This window comes from Melopsittacus undulatus, chromosome 7 (assembly GCF_012275295.1).
Source record: "Melopsittacus undulatus isolate bMelUnd1 chromosome 7, bMelUnd1.mat.Z, whole genome shotgun sequence".
Taxonomy (NCBI): domain Eukaryota; kingdom Metazoa; phylum Chordata; class Aves; order Psittaciformes; family Psittaculidae; genus Melopsittacus; species Melopsittacus undulatus.
In genome coordinates this window covers 24120969-24135611 of record NC_047533.1, presented here as the reverse complement: position 1 = coordinate 24135611, position 14643 = coordinate 24120969, and the positions used below count along the sequence as shown (strand labels likewise).

The window sequence follows — 14643 nt, the reverse complement described above, 5'->3', positions numbered from 1 at the left end:
CATCTCAGTGAACACAGGTTGTTGTCACATCCTGCCTTCAAGTCTTGATATTTTTCTTTTTTTAAATGAAAAGGACATACAACAATAAAAAATATGAAGGAACAGAAAACCTCTGTAAAAACAGATAATACAAGCTTATTAATGTTTCTAGTGCAACAAATCCAAACCGTACTTCTCTTGCTAGACTTCAGGCTCTTTTTGGGGAAATCAAGTAATTCTTCAGCACCATTTTCAGAAATTTGCCTCTGCTAGGATGCACTTTTTCCAGCTATGTGCTGCCTCACTTTAGATGAAGTTTTTGTCTTTAACAGCAAATAGAGTTTTAAAAAATTGTAGTAGAATTAAAACTTGTCAGACAAGGACCTGAAATTGGACTTTTTGGTTTGTTTTTTTTTTTTTTTAAGCTGGAGAGACAGCTGCATGAAGATGAAGAATTTGCCAGAACTTTGGCCATGTTGGATGAAACGCCGCAGAAGAAAAAGGTTGAATTCTTAATTCTTTTTAATCTTTATTTTTTAGAATTTGGATTACAGGGAGTATTCTTATTTAGACACCTAACATTTGGGTTGAGACTTCTATGTGAATGCATTAAAACCATTACGAAAGCATTTGTTTTTCGTACTTTCCTCCTGGATTTTCCTCAGTAAATAGTGTCCTTCCTAATCAGACAACAGGAATTATTGTACCTTTGTGTTGTCCGCTTCTGTTGAAATGGAATTTTAATGCCAAGTTCTAATGGAGTGAATTGTGTCGCTGAGGACGTGCTTTAGATCCGCCATAGCTCTGTTGGTTCAGAAGGACTAGGTTGAGTAAAATAAGTCAATAGCACAAGTTGAAGAGTGATAAAAGGAAGGAGAATATTCCCCTTGCTTTGAAAGAAGGGGAAAGGTGGAATCTTGAGAGTTTTGAGACTAACCCCAGTGGTGGGAATCTTCCCAGTTCTCATAGCTTGTGTTGTAAGGCACAGTAAGATATTTGCTGGGTTGCACCTCAAGGCTCTTAGAATTTAGGGTTGCTAATATGAATTTAGAAAATATTAGTACTTATAGGGTAATCAGTAATCCAGTTAGGATTCAAATTTATTGTAACCTGGAAGTCTGTCTGGTCTTTGACTTTAGGAATTTATGCACATGGCTGAGTTCAGAATTCACTTATCTGTCTGCCTTTGATAGAGACTGTATTCTGACTTGTCCTAGGGGTCAGCTTTGTTAGATGCCATTCAGTCTGTTGTACTTAACAGTAGGAAAACTCAAGGATCTGGACTTAATAGTATCTTGGGACATGCATCTCTGACTTTGGCATTGTGTGTTTATTTAGGCTCGGAAAGATTCAGGAGGAGAACAAACAGTGTTGAGCATCAAGAGCAGTCCTAATGTGAAAGAAAAATGTAAGCAATCAGAAAGAGGTAGGATGTGGAATATGGAAAATATTTCACCAATTTATAATATTAACTAGATACATTCTTATATATATATATATATATATATATGCTCTCTTCCCTCTGCCTCTTTTCAAGGGAAAGGAACAACCTCGACGGGTGAAGCAGAAAATTATGCTGTGAAGCATAATTTAGAAGGCTCTCATTTAACCCCCCAGTCATCTGATGGTAGAGCAGCAAGAGAATTGTCAGATAAGACCTTGCCTTTGAAACCTAGCTCTAGGCTTGCGTCTCTGAAACAAAAAGAAGAGATGGCTGAAAAGCAAAGAGATGCTCAAAGTTTAATATCGAAAGAAAAACCTGCTTCCAGGAAAGAAGAGAAGACAACACCAAAGAAGGAGAAAATTTCTCCCAAGAAGGCTGAGGTAGGAGCTGTCAAAGTGAATTTAGTTGCCAGGAAATGTCAGTATGTTTTTGCAGGAAAATACTTTTCATTTATTACTGTTGTATGTGTCACTCTTGTAACTTGATACTTCGATTCTTCTGGGCAGTGTTTAAGAATATGAATTCTGGTAAGGTTTAAGTTCCTAACAATTGTAAAACTACAGGAAAAAAAGCTTGGAAAAGTGTTGTATGTTAATAAGTTAAAACCAAATCTTAGATCTTTTTCCTTAGGTGCATAAAGTTGTATTAAACTGTGATGCTTGAGTTTGTTTTGTTGAGTTTAAGTATGTGATATGTGTAGTAATTTTTTTTTCTCTCCTGCCCAAGTCTATAAGTCCTGAGGACTCTGAAAAGAAACGAATCAATTACCAAGCCTACCGAAGCTTCCTTAATCGTGAGGGTCCAAGAGCGCTGGGTTCCAAAGAGATACCCCAGGTAAGTTTGGCTACACCAGAATTCTGCATGTAGAACTGGAGTGGATCACAGACTTACTGTTAGAAGTGGTTAACAAGTATCAACTAAACTGTTTAAAAATTTCTGTCTTTTTCAAATAGGAAGTATATGTTGGAAGAAGCTAAATTGTAATCCAAAGCAGTGACTAAATGTAAGGATACATACTAAGAAATTAAATTCAGTACTTGGTTTATGAAGTCATGATAATGAATAATAGTTACTGGTCTTAAAGTTGGAAGACTGCTGTTGCTTGTTTGACTGACATTCTGTGCTTCAAGCACAGAGTGTTATGAGTGTGGTTGGTCAGGTAAACAATGTGTGTCCTGTTGGGTAGCTATTCCTTTAATGGCTTTTGAACTCCTAGAACTAGTACCTAGCTAGGTATGATAGGCTTATTTTTGAAGTTTCATGTGGTACTTGACATAGTAAGGGGTTAAAGAAGCTCATGGTGAAGAGGTATTTGGTAGAATTGCATCAGGTAATGGCATTTCCTGTAATGTTCTGGTTCTCAGGGAGCTGAAAACTGCTTGGAAGGCCTGACATTCGTAATTACAGGTGTTCTGGAGTGTATTGAGAGAGATGAGGCCAAGTCTCTGATTGAACGTTACGGTGGAAAAGTCACTGGAAATGTCAGCAAGAAGACAAACTATCTGGTTATGGGGCGAGACTGTGGCCAATCTAAATGCGAAAAGGTGAGTGTTCCTGTGCCTGAGCAAAACAGAAGTGAAACTCTGAATTGTTCACATCTGACTGATTTTCAGTATCTCTGTCAAAGCAAGGCAGTACTACAAATAAAGTACACGTTAAAAGGAAAAGTTGCCTAATGTTTTAGGGCTTGGTTTTGCTTTTTATTTATATGCATACACACGTGTGTGTGTGTGTATGTGTGTGTATAGATGCGTAAACACCTTTTTCTTTGTTGGGTTCCTAAACATAGTCTTTTCTGGAAAGCACTTTTGAATTGAATTATGTAACTCCTAACTTGACTTCCCTTTGAATTCTCACTTTTGCTCCAGGCATCAGCTTTAGGGACAAAAATTGTTGATGAGGATGGCCTGTTTGATCTCATTCGAACTATGCCGGGCAAAAAGTCCAAATATGAGCTGGCAGCTGAAACAGAGGTTTGTTTATTATAAATTTAGGTTTTGGTTGGTTGGTTTTCCCCTTTGGTTTGCCTTTAAGTGAAAGGCGTTTTGGTCTTCTGTCCCAGTAACACGTGTGCTTGTCTGTTCAACCTTCTTGGTTAAAAGTATTGAAAGTGAAAATTTTCTGTTTGGGTTTAAGACTTCTTGGGAGCCATAGGGGTTTTGTTACTTTCTTAACCACTCCTGTACAGAGCTGTTTAAGACAATCCATTTATTTACTGTGCTTTTTTGCCTTTTTTTTTCTTTAATTTCTGTTTAATTTTGTTACCTTTATTTTCCTAAGGCAAAGAAAGCGGAGTCAAGACTTAAAAAGACACCACAGAAAGCTGATGCTGGAAAAAGTAATTTTAGCCCCATCAAAAGGGAAGCTGATAATAAAAAATACAAGTCTACTCCTGAAAAAGGAGATACAATCAAATCTGCCAGGATAGAAACCACTGCTGTGCGAAAACTTACAGACTTTAAAAGGCAGACTGAAGAGAAGAAAGAAGCCTCCTGTCTGAAGGGGAACTTGGCTTCTGAGGTTAATGAAGATGGAACAGAGAGATTACTGTGGGTGGATAAATACAAGCCTGTATCTCTTAAGGCAGTAATTGGACAGCAGGGTGAGCAAAGCTGTGCCAATAAACTGCTCCGATGGCTCAGAAACTGGCACAAGAATACCTTGGAGGATGGACAAGGTGACTAGCATGGTTAACTTTTCTCTGTGTTCCTCCATGCCAATCACACTGATTGGTTCTCTGGACCAATATGGGCCTTTGAGATGGCAGAGCAGCTCTAGAAATCAGGAGTGAGGCTTCACCTGGATGAATTTTTAGCAGCAGTTGGGCCTGAGGTTTATTTTGGTGAAGCCATTGTTACGTTACCACTCCCCACCCCCCAAAACAGAACAGAAAGCTAGGGCTTAAAATGACCTATTGAATTATTTCTCACCAAGAGAATGTTGGCCAGTGCTAACCTGTGTGTACACATGGTGAAAATACAGGATGGCATCATGTCTAAACTGCTGCTGTCATGTATGACGAAGAGTTGAATTTTTAAGGTCCCTGGTTCTGCCTGACATGTAGGACAACTCCATGTCATGTGTAGTGAGTCATCCTATAGACAGTATTTTAATGTGTTTAAAATAGTGTTTAAGTTTCACTTCAACCATAGTGGGTAGTGGGATTTTTCTGTGGTGTTTGGGGTTTGGTTCAGTTTGTTTGGGTGCATGGTTTCTTTTACTGTTCTGTGTTTGTGAGGAAATTGCTGAAATAGTTGTGTTACATTCATAGCACTTTTCCTGTTTTCAGTTTAGAATCTCTGCAGGTCTTAAATTAAGATGGTTCAAACTGCCTTTCCTCACATAGTTTGGATGCAGATGTGTATGCAGTTTTTGATGTTAATGTCAGGCCCTAAATAAGGAAAAATATCCAGTGGTGTCTGATACCTTTAGAAGTATGCTGTTTGTTTTGTAATACATACCTAGGTAAAACCTGGAATCTTCTTTTATAGCAAAGAACAGTAAAACTGGAGGCAAAGATGATGGTACCGGTTTTAAGGCAGCATTACTTTCTGGTCCACCTGGAGTTGGTAAAACTACTACAGCTTCTTTGGTTTGTAAGGTGAGCTTATATTGACACATGTTCCCAACATGTTTTGTTCCATATTGCTTCTGTATCTGGATACAGATACAGTGGGTATCACATGAATGGCCAGTGTCTTCCCCAGCCTAGTTCTACCTGCTCAGAACAGGGTTACAGATGAAAATATATGGAAGTTTATAGTTACCTTTATGTCAGGTCTGGGGTGAAAGTATAGCAGTGGGTGTCTGCGTTTCTGTTATATTGAGAGGAAGCATGCCACAGTGTGCTGAACAACTAAAGATGGTTTACAAAAACTTGAGCATTCAGCACCAGCTCTACAAGTCGGAGAATATTTGAACTGAATTTAGTGGGAGTCAAGTTCTGGCAACCTTTCTGAAAGACTTGGCCATGGCTTTTATATATGTAACAAAGAGCAGTTTCCCAGACTCAGTCTAAATTCAAATAGTACTTTGGAATGAGAGAAGTTGACAGTACTTTGTGAGCATTTCTAAATCTGAATTTAGAAATCAGTGTTCCTTAACTGACTTGAACACTGTGTTCCACTGTGTCATGAGAATCAGCTGAGACCTCCAGACCTCTTTTTCTTTCTTTCTTTCTTTCTTTCTTTGTCTGTCTTTTTGTCTTTCTTTCTTTGTCTGTCTTTTTGTCTTTCTTTCTTTCTTTCTTTCTTTCTTTCTTTCTTTCTTTATTTCTTTCTTTCTTTGTCTGTCTTTCTTTCTTTCTTTCTTTCTTTCTGTCTGTCTTTCTGTCTGTCTGTCTTTCTGTCTGTCTTTCTGTCTGTCTGTCTTTCTGTCTGTCTGTCTTTCTGTCTGTCTTTCTGTCTGTCTTTCTGTCTGTCTGTCTTTCTGTCTGTCTTTCTGTCTGTCTTTCTGTCTGTCTTTCTGTCTGTCTTTCTGTCTGTCTTTCTGTCTGTCTTTCTGTCTGTCTTTCTGTCTGTCTTTCTGTCTGTCTTTCTGTCTGTCTTTCTGTCTGTCTTTCTGTCTGTCTTTCTGTCTGTCTTTCTGTCTGTCTTTCTGTCTGTCTGTCTTTCTGTCTGTCTGTCTTTCTGTCTGTCTGTCTTTCTGTCTGTCTGTCTTTCTGTCTGTCTGTCTTTCTGTCTGTCTGTCTTTCTGTCTGTCTTTCTGTCTGTCTGTCTTTCTGTCTGTCTGTCTTTCTGTCTGTCTTTCTGTCTGTCTTTCTGTCTGTCTTTCTGTCTGTCTTTCTGTCTGTCTTTCTGTCTGTCTTTCTGTCTGTCTTTCTGTCTTTCTGTCTGTCTGTCTGTCTTTCTGTCTTTCTGTCTTTCTGTCTTTCTGTCTTTCTGTCTTTCTGTCTTTCTGTCTTTCTGTCTTTCTGTCTTTCTGTCTTTCTGTCTTTCTGTCTTTCTGTCTTTCTGTCTTTCTGTCTTTCTGTCTTTCTGTCTTTCTGTCTTTCTGTCTTTCTGTCTTTCTGTCTTTCTGTCTTTCTGTCTTTCTGTCTTTCTGTCTTTCTGTCTTTCTGTCTTTCTGTCTTTCTGTCTTTCTGTCTTTCTGTCTTTCTGTCTTTCTGTCTTTCTGTCTTTCTGTCTTTCTGTCTTTCTGTCTTTCTGTCTTTCTGTCTTTCTGTCTTTCTGTCTTTCTGTCTTTCTGTCTTTCTGTCTTTCTGTCTTTCTGTCTTTCTGTCTTTCTGTCTTTCTGTCTTTCTGTCTTTCTGTCTTTCTGTCTTTTTCTCTGACTTATTAATAGTGCTGTTGTAACACTTCAGAGTATTTTTGTTCTTTGAATCATAGAATAGTTAGGGTTGGAAAGGACCTTAAGATCATCTAGTTCCAACCCCCCTGCCATGGGCAGGGACACCTCACACTAAACCATATCACCTGAATTACAAGAACTTGTTTAGAATATGGTATTGCCAGCTTGGAAGGGCTCCAAAGAACTATTGTCAGCCACCTGATCTGTGTGCTGGGAAGGAGTGATTACTTACTGCAATATTTGAGTTGTATAGAGTAACTCCCAATCTTCTGCCTTCGCCTTAAAGGTGTGGGCCAGCAAACTGATGCCACACCCAAAACCAGACCTGTAGAAAAGCTGGATGTGCTTGCATGGGCTCATTTCTGCACTACTGTGTTCTTCTCTGCTTCTGGTTTCCAGCTTAGCTTGCTCACAGTTGCTTCAGGTCTTTGCAAAGCGTTTCACTGCTCCCCATAGGAGCGTCCCAACTAAATGGGGTTGTTTAAGCTGAAAAACCAAGGCTGTGTGTAACTCACTGGAGTGCTGGGACATGGCCCTGGCATGGGAGTTTGCGGATAAAGGAGTGGCTGAGTTAAGCTCTTTCCGGGACTTTCATGCAGCCCAGCCCTGTTCTGAAGTGTTCCGACTGCTGGGGGAGCGATGCGTTTCCTAGCTGTTAAATAATCAAAAGCTTCTCTTCAGCTTCTTTGTGCATAAGACTTTTTGATATGCAGTGGGAAATACCATGGAGCTTAGGCAGCCTTGGCTTATAGTTCTGTTTCTATCCCTGGTGGCAGTTCTGTTCATCTTCCAGAACTAAAACTGTGCTGACTTCTTCCCTTTCCCCCAGCCCCCAAGTTTTCATTTGGGCATATCTGTGATGATGTGTCATTATAAATATTTTTGGAGTGCAAGAGAAAAAGAGGGGAGAAAGCAATCAAAGCCAGAAATTAGATGTGAAAGTAGTGTTGTAAGAGCTTTCTTCTGGAACACTGAAATACTGATACTATCTCTGAATACACATGCTCTTTCACTGATCTGTGTTCTCATTTTGTGATTTTGTGTTTGGACTAGGAACTGGGGTATAGCTATGTGGAGCTGAATGCCAGTGACACTCGCAGTAAGAACAGTCTGAAGGAAGTAGTTGCTGAATCACTTAACAACACCAGCATCAAAGACTTCTGTTCTGGTATGTCTGTTGTTTGAAGGCGGATTTTTGTTGTGTTAAGAATTCGGTTACAGGAGGGACAGAACTTCCTTATTGCACAAGTGTTAGGAATTTAACTTACTCCTCACGTGGAGGGATCTGGCTCTAAAAAGCATGGCTTTGTTTAATAACCTGCTGTATTTCATCTTCAATTGTAGAATTAAATCCTGCTATTAGCAGATTAAGTTATTAATCTGCACAAACTGCTCAAGAACTCTGCAGTTGCTTTTCTGTTGCATGGGACTTGTTTCTTGGAAGGTGACAGGAGGTTGTAGTCACTTCTGTTCTCTGAACATAGATCCATGTGATCAAGTGGTAGAGCAAGAGTTTCACCACCACATCAGTTGTCTTGATATGGGGTTACCTAACCTATAAAGCATTATATAAAACTGAGCAAGTCCATATTTTATTTCCATCTCATTTTTTGTCCATATTCATTTTCAGGCACATCCTCATCAGTTAGCGGGAAACATGTATTGATCATGGATGAAGTGGATGGTATGGCAGGCAATGAAGACAGAGGAGGGATTCAGGTGAAACTCCTATAGTTATTAGCTAATGCCATTGCTAAGAGTGCATACCACATATAGCACTAAATATTTCAAGCCACTCTGCTCTTTTCAGCCCATGGTCCATAGAAAGTCTCTGCAGAGTAGTTTATCTGACCTCTGTTAGAAGTCTGTCTTTGTATGGAAGGATTACGCACTGGTAGAGGGGGAAAAATGATACCTGTGTAAAAGACACCTGTAGTGATGAACTTGGTTGTGTGCGCTTTTGATGTTTGTTCTTGTACAGGTTAATTGATCCTAAAGTCTCTGTAGTTGACACCTACCTGCAGTGGGAGGTTTGTAATCCGGATGGGACTGTTGCTCTCTTTGGGAGGCAGTAACACTGAATAAATAATGTGGTGTAGGCAGTATTATCTTTTGTTCTCCTTAGCAGCTCCAATTTTAGCTTCTGAAGAATTCCCGTGATCACATGCAGTACTTTGACAAAAACAGATCTTTAGTTCAGATGGAGACATTTATATTGCAGGAATACAAAACTGAACTGAATTTCACCTTCATTATAGCAGGCAAAATTTGTTCTGGTAAGCCTAGTGATCCTGAAGACTCAGGGCTGAGCTCTTTGGACAGGGAGGTGCTGATCTTTTTACTTCCTGCTTCTTCATTGTTTATGGCAGGGTGCAGTAAGAAAGACTGCACTGTGCTCCCTCTGGGCACAGGCCAGGTCAAACTGGCCTTTAGATAAATGAACCTAGCTCTGCAGGTGAACAGCTCTACTCTGGGCTATTGATCTTCATTGTTTCATGAAGAACAGACCAAACATGATTGCTGGGAGTAGATAGTGGAAGTGAGTAGACACCAGACTTATTGCAGCTGAATAGAATAGCAAGTAGAAGTAGGAGAGGGGTTGCGTTTTCACTGTGTAGAAGCATGATTGTAATAGGAAAAGTTGTATAGACTTGTACCTCTCAAGGGTCTGATTTAAGGTGAGGATAAATGCTGCTTGGTATTACATTTCAACCATTCTTGTTTTCCGAGTCATCTGAAGTAATTGTTGTAACATGTTTCAATTACAGGAGTTGATTGGTTTGATTAGACACACAAAGGTCCCCATCATCTGTATGTGTAATGATCGCAACCACCCTAAAATGCGTTCCTTGGTCCACTACTGTTTTGATCTTCGTTTTCAGAGACCTCGTCTAGAACAGATAAAGGTAAGAAGGCTGTGGTTGTGTGGGCTGCACTGAATTACCATTAGTAACTTTTGTCTTCATGTGGCAGAATTTGTACAAAATTGGAAACACCACCTAAAACTTAATGGCTTTTCAAAATGGGTTGTTTGAGTTTTTCTTCCCAAAGAATGAAATATCCCAAAGCCTTTCATATTTTAGAAGTCTATTTTAAATACATCCAAAGATTTATTTATTCATTTATTTTAACGACTATGTGCTTTTTTACACCTAAAAAAGGAGTAGAGGTTTTACACTTAAAAAAGGGATGGCTTATGTTTGGGATGACTCATGGGATGACTTGTGTTTAAGCGAAAGTTTAAATTATATGTATTTTAAAAACCTAGAGGGATATGATAATGCTCTTTCACAGGGATGTCAGTGTGTTCTGTAGGGGGAAGAACTCACAGAATTCTCGAATGACAATTAATGTGTGTATCGCAGGGTGCCATGATGTCTATAGCATTTAAAGAAGGCTTAAAAATTCCACCACCTGCTATGCAAGAGATAATCCTGGCAGCAAATCAGGACATCAGACAGGTCAGTGCCAATTAAACATTCAGATAGCACATAATACACACATCCTTGACTGCAGCATAGTATTTGAACAGTATTGTTATGTATAGAGATGAGACTTTTTTTCTGCTTGAGTCTTCCATTTAATGCTACCAAATTGTAAATTTTGTTCTTCAGGTTTTACATAACCTTAATATGTGGTGTGCGAAAGATAAATCATTGACTTATGATGAGGCTAAAACTGATGCCAGCAGAGCCAAGAAGGATATCAAACTGGTAAGTATAAAATACTGGATTGGCTTTTACTGTCATATATTCTAATATATTCACTAAGCTTTATAAGCATCTTCTAAAGCACTGACAGCCTAGATGCAGGGAGCTGTAAAACTGGAAAAGACGGGTGAAAAACAGTAAATCCAGGAGTGAGTATGTATTTTGATGTTGGTTACTTACGTAAGATGCAATTATGAAGCTCATATTGCTCATCCTAAGTCCTCTGTTTAAGAGATAATTCTCTTAATATCAGAAGTAAACCAGAATTCTCAAAACTGGTGAAGTGCTAGGAAGGAAATACTGAGCATTGATTTTGTACTGATGAGTCCAAGTGTTGTTGGGTACCATCACTAAAGTACTTTTGTTGATATTGAGCCGTCTTATTGTTTGTGTTGACCTGCAACCCACTGACGTTGTGAAATACCATTTACTTAGGGCCCGTTTGACGTTGTCCGGAAGGTTTTTTCTGCTGGAGGCGAGACTTCTCGTATGTCTCTCATAGACAAATTGGATCTTTTCTTCCACGATTATTCCCTGGCACCTCTCTTTGTCCAAGAGAACTATGTACATGTGAAACCAGCTGCTGCTGGGTGAGTTATTCCATACCCAGATTAACACAGGCATTTGTGTCGGAGAGTAAAACTAGACTAAAACCTGTCTGGGTATTTCTGGTTTGTAATACAGTCAACTTGTTTTTTTTTTTCCAGAGGAAATCTGAAAAAGCACTTGGTGCTCTTGAGTAGAGCAGCTGATAGTATCTGTGATGGTGATATAGTGGACAGACAGATTCGTAGCAAGCAAAACTGGAATCTTCTTCCAACACAGGTGAGCACAGCACTCATGTCCTTTATTGGTGTCCAGTGTAAAAGACTGATCTGTTGAAACTGATATTTCAGTATAATTTTTATGACCTGTGAAGTTCATGCTTCATGCAGTGTTGTCTGTGTTGCTGGTGAGAGCAGTTTCCCATACTCATATTGTTGACCTCACACTCTACCTTGAGATAAGTCTTCCGAGGCTTCAAAAACCTTGCCCCATCGTTCTGAAGCATAGGAGCACATGGCACGCACCACTTCTGATGTGTAGCTATGAGCCTACTCTGTTTTATGTGCTTCCTATCCCAGCCTCTCACTGGCCTGGTATCTCTCAGTGCACAAAGGATTGAAGCTTTGTCACTGTACTCTTCACTGATCACTGAAACATTGACAAGACTTGTGCTTGAAAGATTATCACTGGCATCAGAGAATGTACCACAGATTAAGTTGGAAGGGATCTCTGGAGTGCATCTAATTCACCCCATACTTAGCACAGGCGCAGACTGATAAGTTGCTTAGGAAGCTGCCTGGCTGAGTTTGTGTAGATTTGTGGTGTTCTTCAGAAATATCTCCTACACCACATCTGTCTGTTGGAGATGACAGCAGTTATTTGCATGGTCAGCTGTTTGTCTGACTGCACTCCATACTGGATGTGAGAAACAAGAGTGGTCTTTTTTTCTTTAAATGGCTTTTAAAACAGATAATTTTGCAGGTATTTTAGAACATGGTAACAGAGAGGGTGGTACAAGAGATGAAGTTGTACCCCAAGAAGGGTTGAACAGAAACAAGCAACCAAGAAAGAGTTCTCTTAAAACAAGTTGGAACTGTACCTACTCCCTTGTGGGGTTGTACGTCATTGTGTCAGTGAGATTAATTCACTGTGGTTTGAGCTGGGCACGTGTGTTGTTTTTCAGGCTATTTATGCCAGTGTTCTCCCAGGCGAGCTGATGAGAGGTTCCATGTCCCAGTTTCCTGTCTTTCCCAGCTGGCTGGGGAAATTTTCATCCACGGGTAAACATGATCGTATCATTCAGGAGCTGGGAATGCACATGAGTCTCAGGTACTACCGACCTTCTGGTTTATATCAAATATGTTATGCATTTAGTTCTTGTCTAGTTCATTACCTGCCATTAATTCCTTGCTGTGCTTGGCACAGACTTAATGTATAATCTGTGAAAATGCTCCTGTGTTGCTGGTGACACTTTCTTAATGTTTAATCTGGTCAACAGTTATACTGCAAATATTTCTAGTTAAGTTGGCAGCATTGTGACTTCCCTCTGCCCTGAAATTGTTGTTTCTCAGTCAGGGATGTGTTTCCCCAGACTGGTCTTTGAATACCTCATGTCATCCCCAGTGCAGGCATGGCAGGAGTGGCTCAGTACCACTTGCAGTTAGCTCTCAAGGTAGCTGATTTTCTATTTGCTGAGGTCCTTACCTACAGGTAGCTTGTGTTTAGAATTGAGTAGTGGCGGTGTACACATCCACTTACTACTTTTAATTTGACAAAGAACCCAGACATGCAAGAGGACAGTAAACATGGAGTATTTGTCGTATTTGCGGGATGCGCTTGTCCAACCCTTGAAAGACTTTGGAGCAGATGGTGTACAGCAAGCTATAACCTTCATGGACTCTTACTGCTTGATGAAAGAAGATGTTGACAATATCATGGAAATAAGCATGTGGGGAGGCAAACCCAGTGCTTTTTCAAAGCTGGATCCCAAGGTAAAACTGACTAGTGATTTTTTTTTCTTTGGTGTCTTTAAAAAGAAATCATGGAATAATAGCTGTGGTATGGATGTGCTGCTGAAAGGCTGAAGTAGGTGCAGCTGGTTAGTAACTGTAACCTAATTAATAGTAGTCTTTGTAAATCAGCTGTCAAACATACTACTAAAAGTTCAGGGGTAGGTCCTAAAAGATAGTGAGCCCTGCTTCATTCGGGAATCTTATGTCTGTTGTTCCCAGTGTAAAGTTGTGCTGGGAGTCAGCTGTGTCTAAGGTATGGAAGTGGAACACAGAAGAAACAGGGAATGCTTTGCCTTTCTACAAGGGAGCCCCTGGCTATAAGCTGTATCAGCCCTTCGTGCACAGCACAGCGCTGCCTTACCCACCAGTGTGCAAAGGAGGATGGATGCAGCACATTTGTTATGGTACATGCACTGAATTAGGAGCCTGCTTGCATCTCTCACAGTTCAGTTAGACTGAACTGCCCAACCTGGGGGGAATCATACGGTGCCCCTCCTAGTCCACTCCAGTAGCTGAGACCCTCATGCCATATAAGGTGAGCTTAAGCTCAGGTCCCTTCTACAGACTAGGCAGGTGTGAGAACTGAACCATGGTCTCCCCATCCCAGATCAAGTGCTCAGGGAAAGAGAAGGATTTTCCCTGTGATAGCTAAAGCAGTGCTACTGTTGAGTACTTGGACCTTGTCTGCATATGCTGCTCCAGCATGACAGGTGTCCAGTGCTGCTGAGAGTGCTTTGGTGTGTGTGACTTGGGTTGGGGGCAGCAGAACAAGTGTTGAAATTATTGGAGGACTAAGCAAGAATCATCTGAAGATGCATGCTCTAGCTAAGGATTAGGTGGTACTCAAAATGAGCCTTCACCATACAGGTCTTAGATGTTTTATGTCCTTTCAATATAGTATCCTCTTCTACGTATCTTTCTTTGGTCACACCTTCTCAAAGAAAAGATTATGTGGAATCTCTAGGCAAGAGTTGGTTAGCTAACAATCTGCAGTTCCTAAGTTGATGTTCATAGTGTTTCCTTCCAACCTCACAGGTCAAAGCAGCTTTTACACGTGCTTATAACAGAGAGGCACATCTGACTCCATATTCACTTAATTCTGTCAAGATATCTGGAAGGCAGTCAGGATCTGTGTCTACCTTAGAAATGAGTGAAGATTTTAATGTGGAAGAGATCCAATCTGATGAGGATGAGCAAGATACAGTTGACAGTGACGCAATGATTAAGGTGACTTAGTTTGTACAGTGTAAAATTACGCCATTGAACTGGTTTTTTTCTTTTAATTACATTTCTAGGACTTGGAACATCTGAATGAAGAGGGGAGGGAAAACATTACAGTGGATGCTGAATGCATCATCTCTCAACTTTTAAAGTCTTAACTAGTGACAGTGTGAAAAAGTCTTGAAGTTATTTCCATCCGTTGCTTTCTGCCTGAGTGTTGGTTCAGAGTGAGCTGTCACTGAGAACTTGTACCTACTGCACGCAATTCCAAACCTTAGCAGTATTTTAAGTGTTGGGGGGGATGGTGCCATTGGTAAGGAGCAGCCACAGGTCTCTGCATGTGGTTATCCCAGACAACAGTTCCAGTAATGTCCTTTGTATGTATTGCCAAATTAGGGAGCTGGGGTCAGCCCTCAGGACTTAATATTGTACAGTCTGTATG

General features: G+C 40.2%; 1 protein-coding gene across 2 annotated transcripts in view; it reads left to right on the top strand.

The window, feature by feature from the left end:
• Nucleotides 1-14643, top strand: part of RFC1 (replication factor C subunit 1) — a 42876-nt gene that overhangs the window by 24485 nt on the left and 3748 nt on the right. The window contains exons 7-24 of one of the 2 annotated variants that reach the window (XM_005149128.4): nucleotides 405-482; nucleotides 1318-1405; nucleotides 1517-1803; nucleotides 2150-2257; nucleotides 2788-2967; nucleotides 3292-3396; nucleotides 3704-4100; nucleotides 4915-5024; nucleotides 7766-7880; nucleotides 8343-8431; nucleotides 9481-9618; nucleotides 10078-10173; nucleotides 10327-10425; nucleotides 10858-11012; nucleotides 11130-11247; nucleotides 12152-12297; nucleotides 12746-12959; nucleotides 14016-14207. In XM_005149128.4, the coding sequence (XP_005149185.2) occupies nucleotides 405-482; nucleotides 1318-1405; nucleotides 1517-1803; nucleotides 2150-2257; nucleotides 2788-2967; nucleotides 3292-3396; nucleotides 3704-4100; nucleotides 4915-5024; nucleotides 7766-7880; nucleotides 8343-8431; nucleotides 9481-9618; nucleotides 10078-10173; nucleotides 10327-10425; nucleotides 10858-11012; nucleotides 11130-11247; nucleotides 12152-12297; nucleotides 12746-12959; nucleotides 14016-14207 (2715 nt within the window). The remainder of the gene's footprint in view (nucleotides 1-404; nucleotides 483-1317; nucleotides 1406-1516; nucleotides 1804-2149; nucleotides 2258-2787; nucleotides 2968-3291; nucleotides 3397-3703; nucleotides 4101-4914; nucleotides 5025-7765; nucleotides 7881-8342; nucleotides 8432-9480; nucleotides 9619-10077; nucleotides 10174-10326; nucleotides 10426-10857; nucleotides 11013-11129; nucleotides 11248-12151; nucleotides 12298-12745; nucleotides 12960-14015; nucleotides 14208-14643) is intronic. The other variant, XM_031049003.2, reaches the window with a different exon arrangement.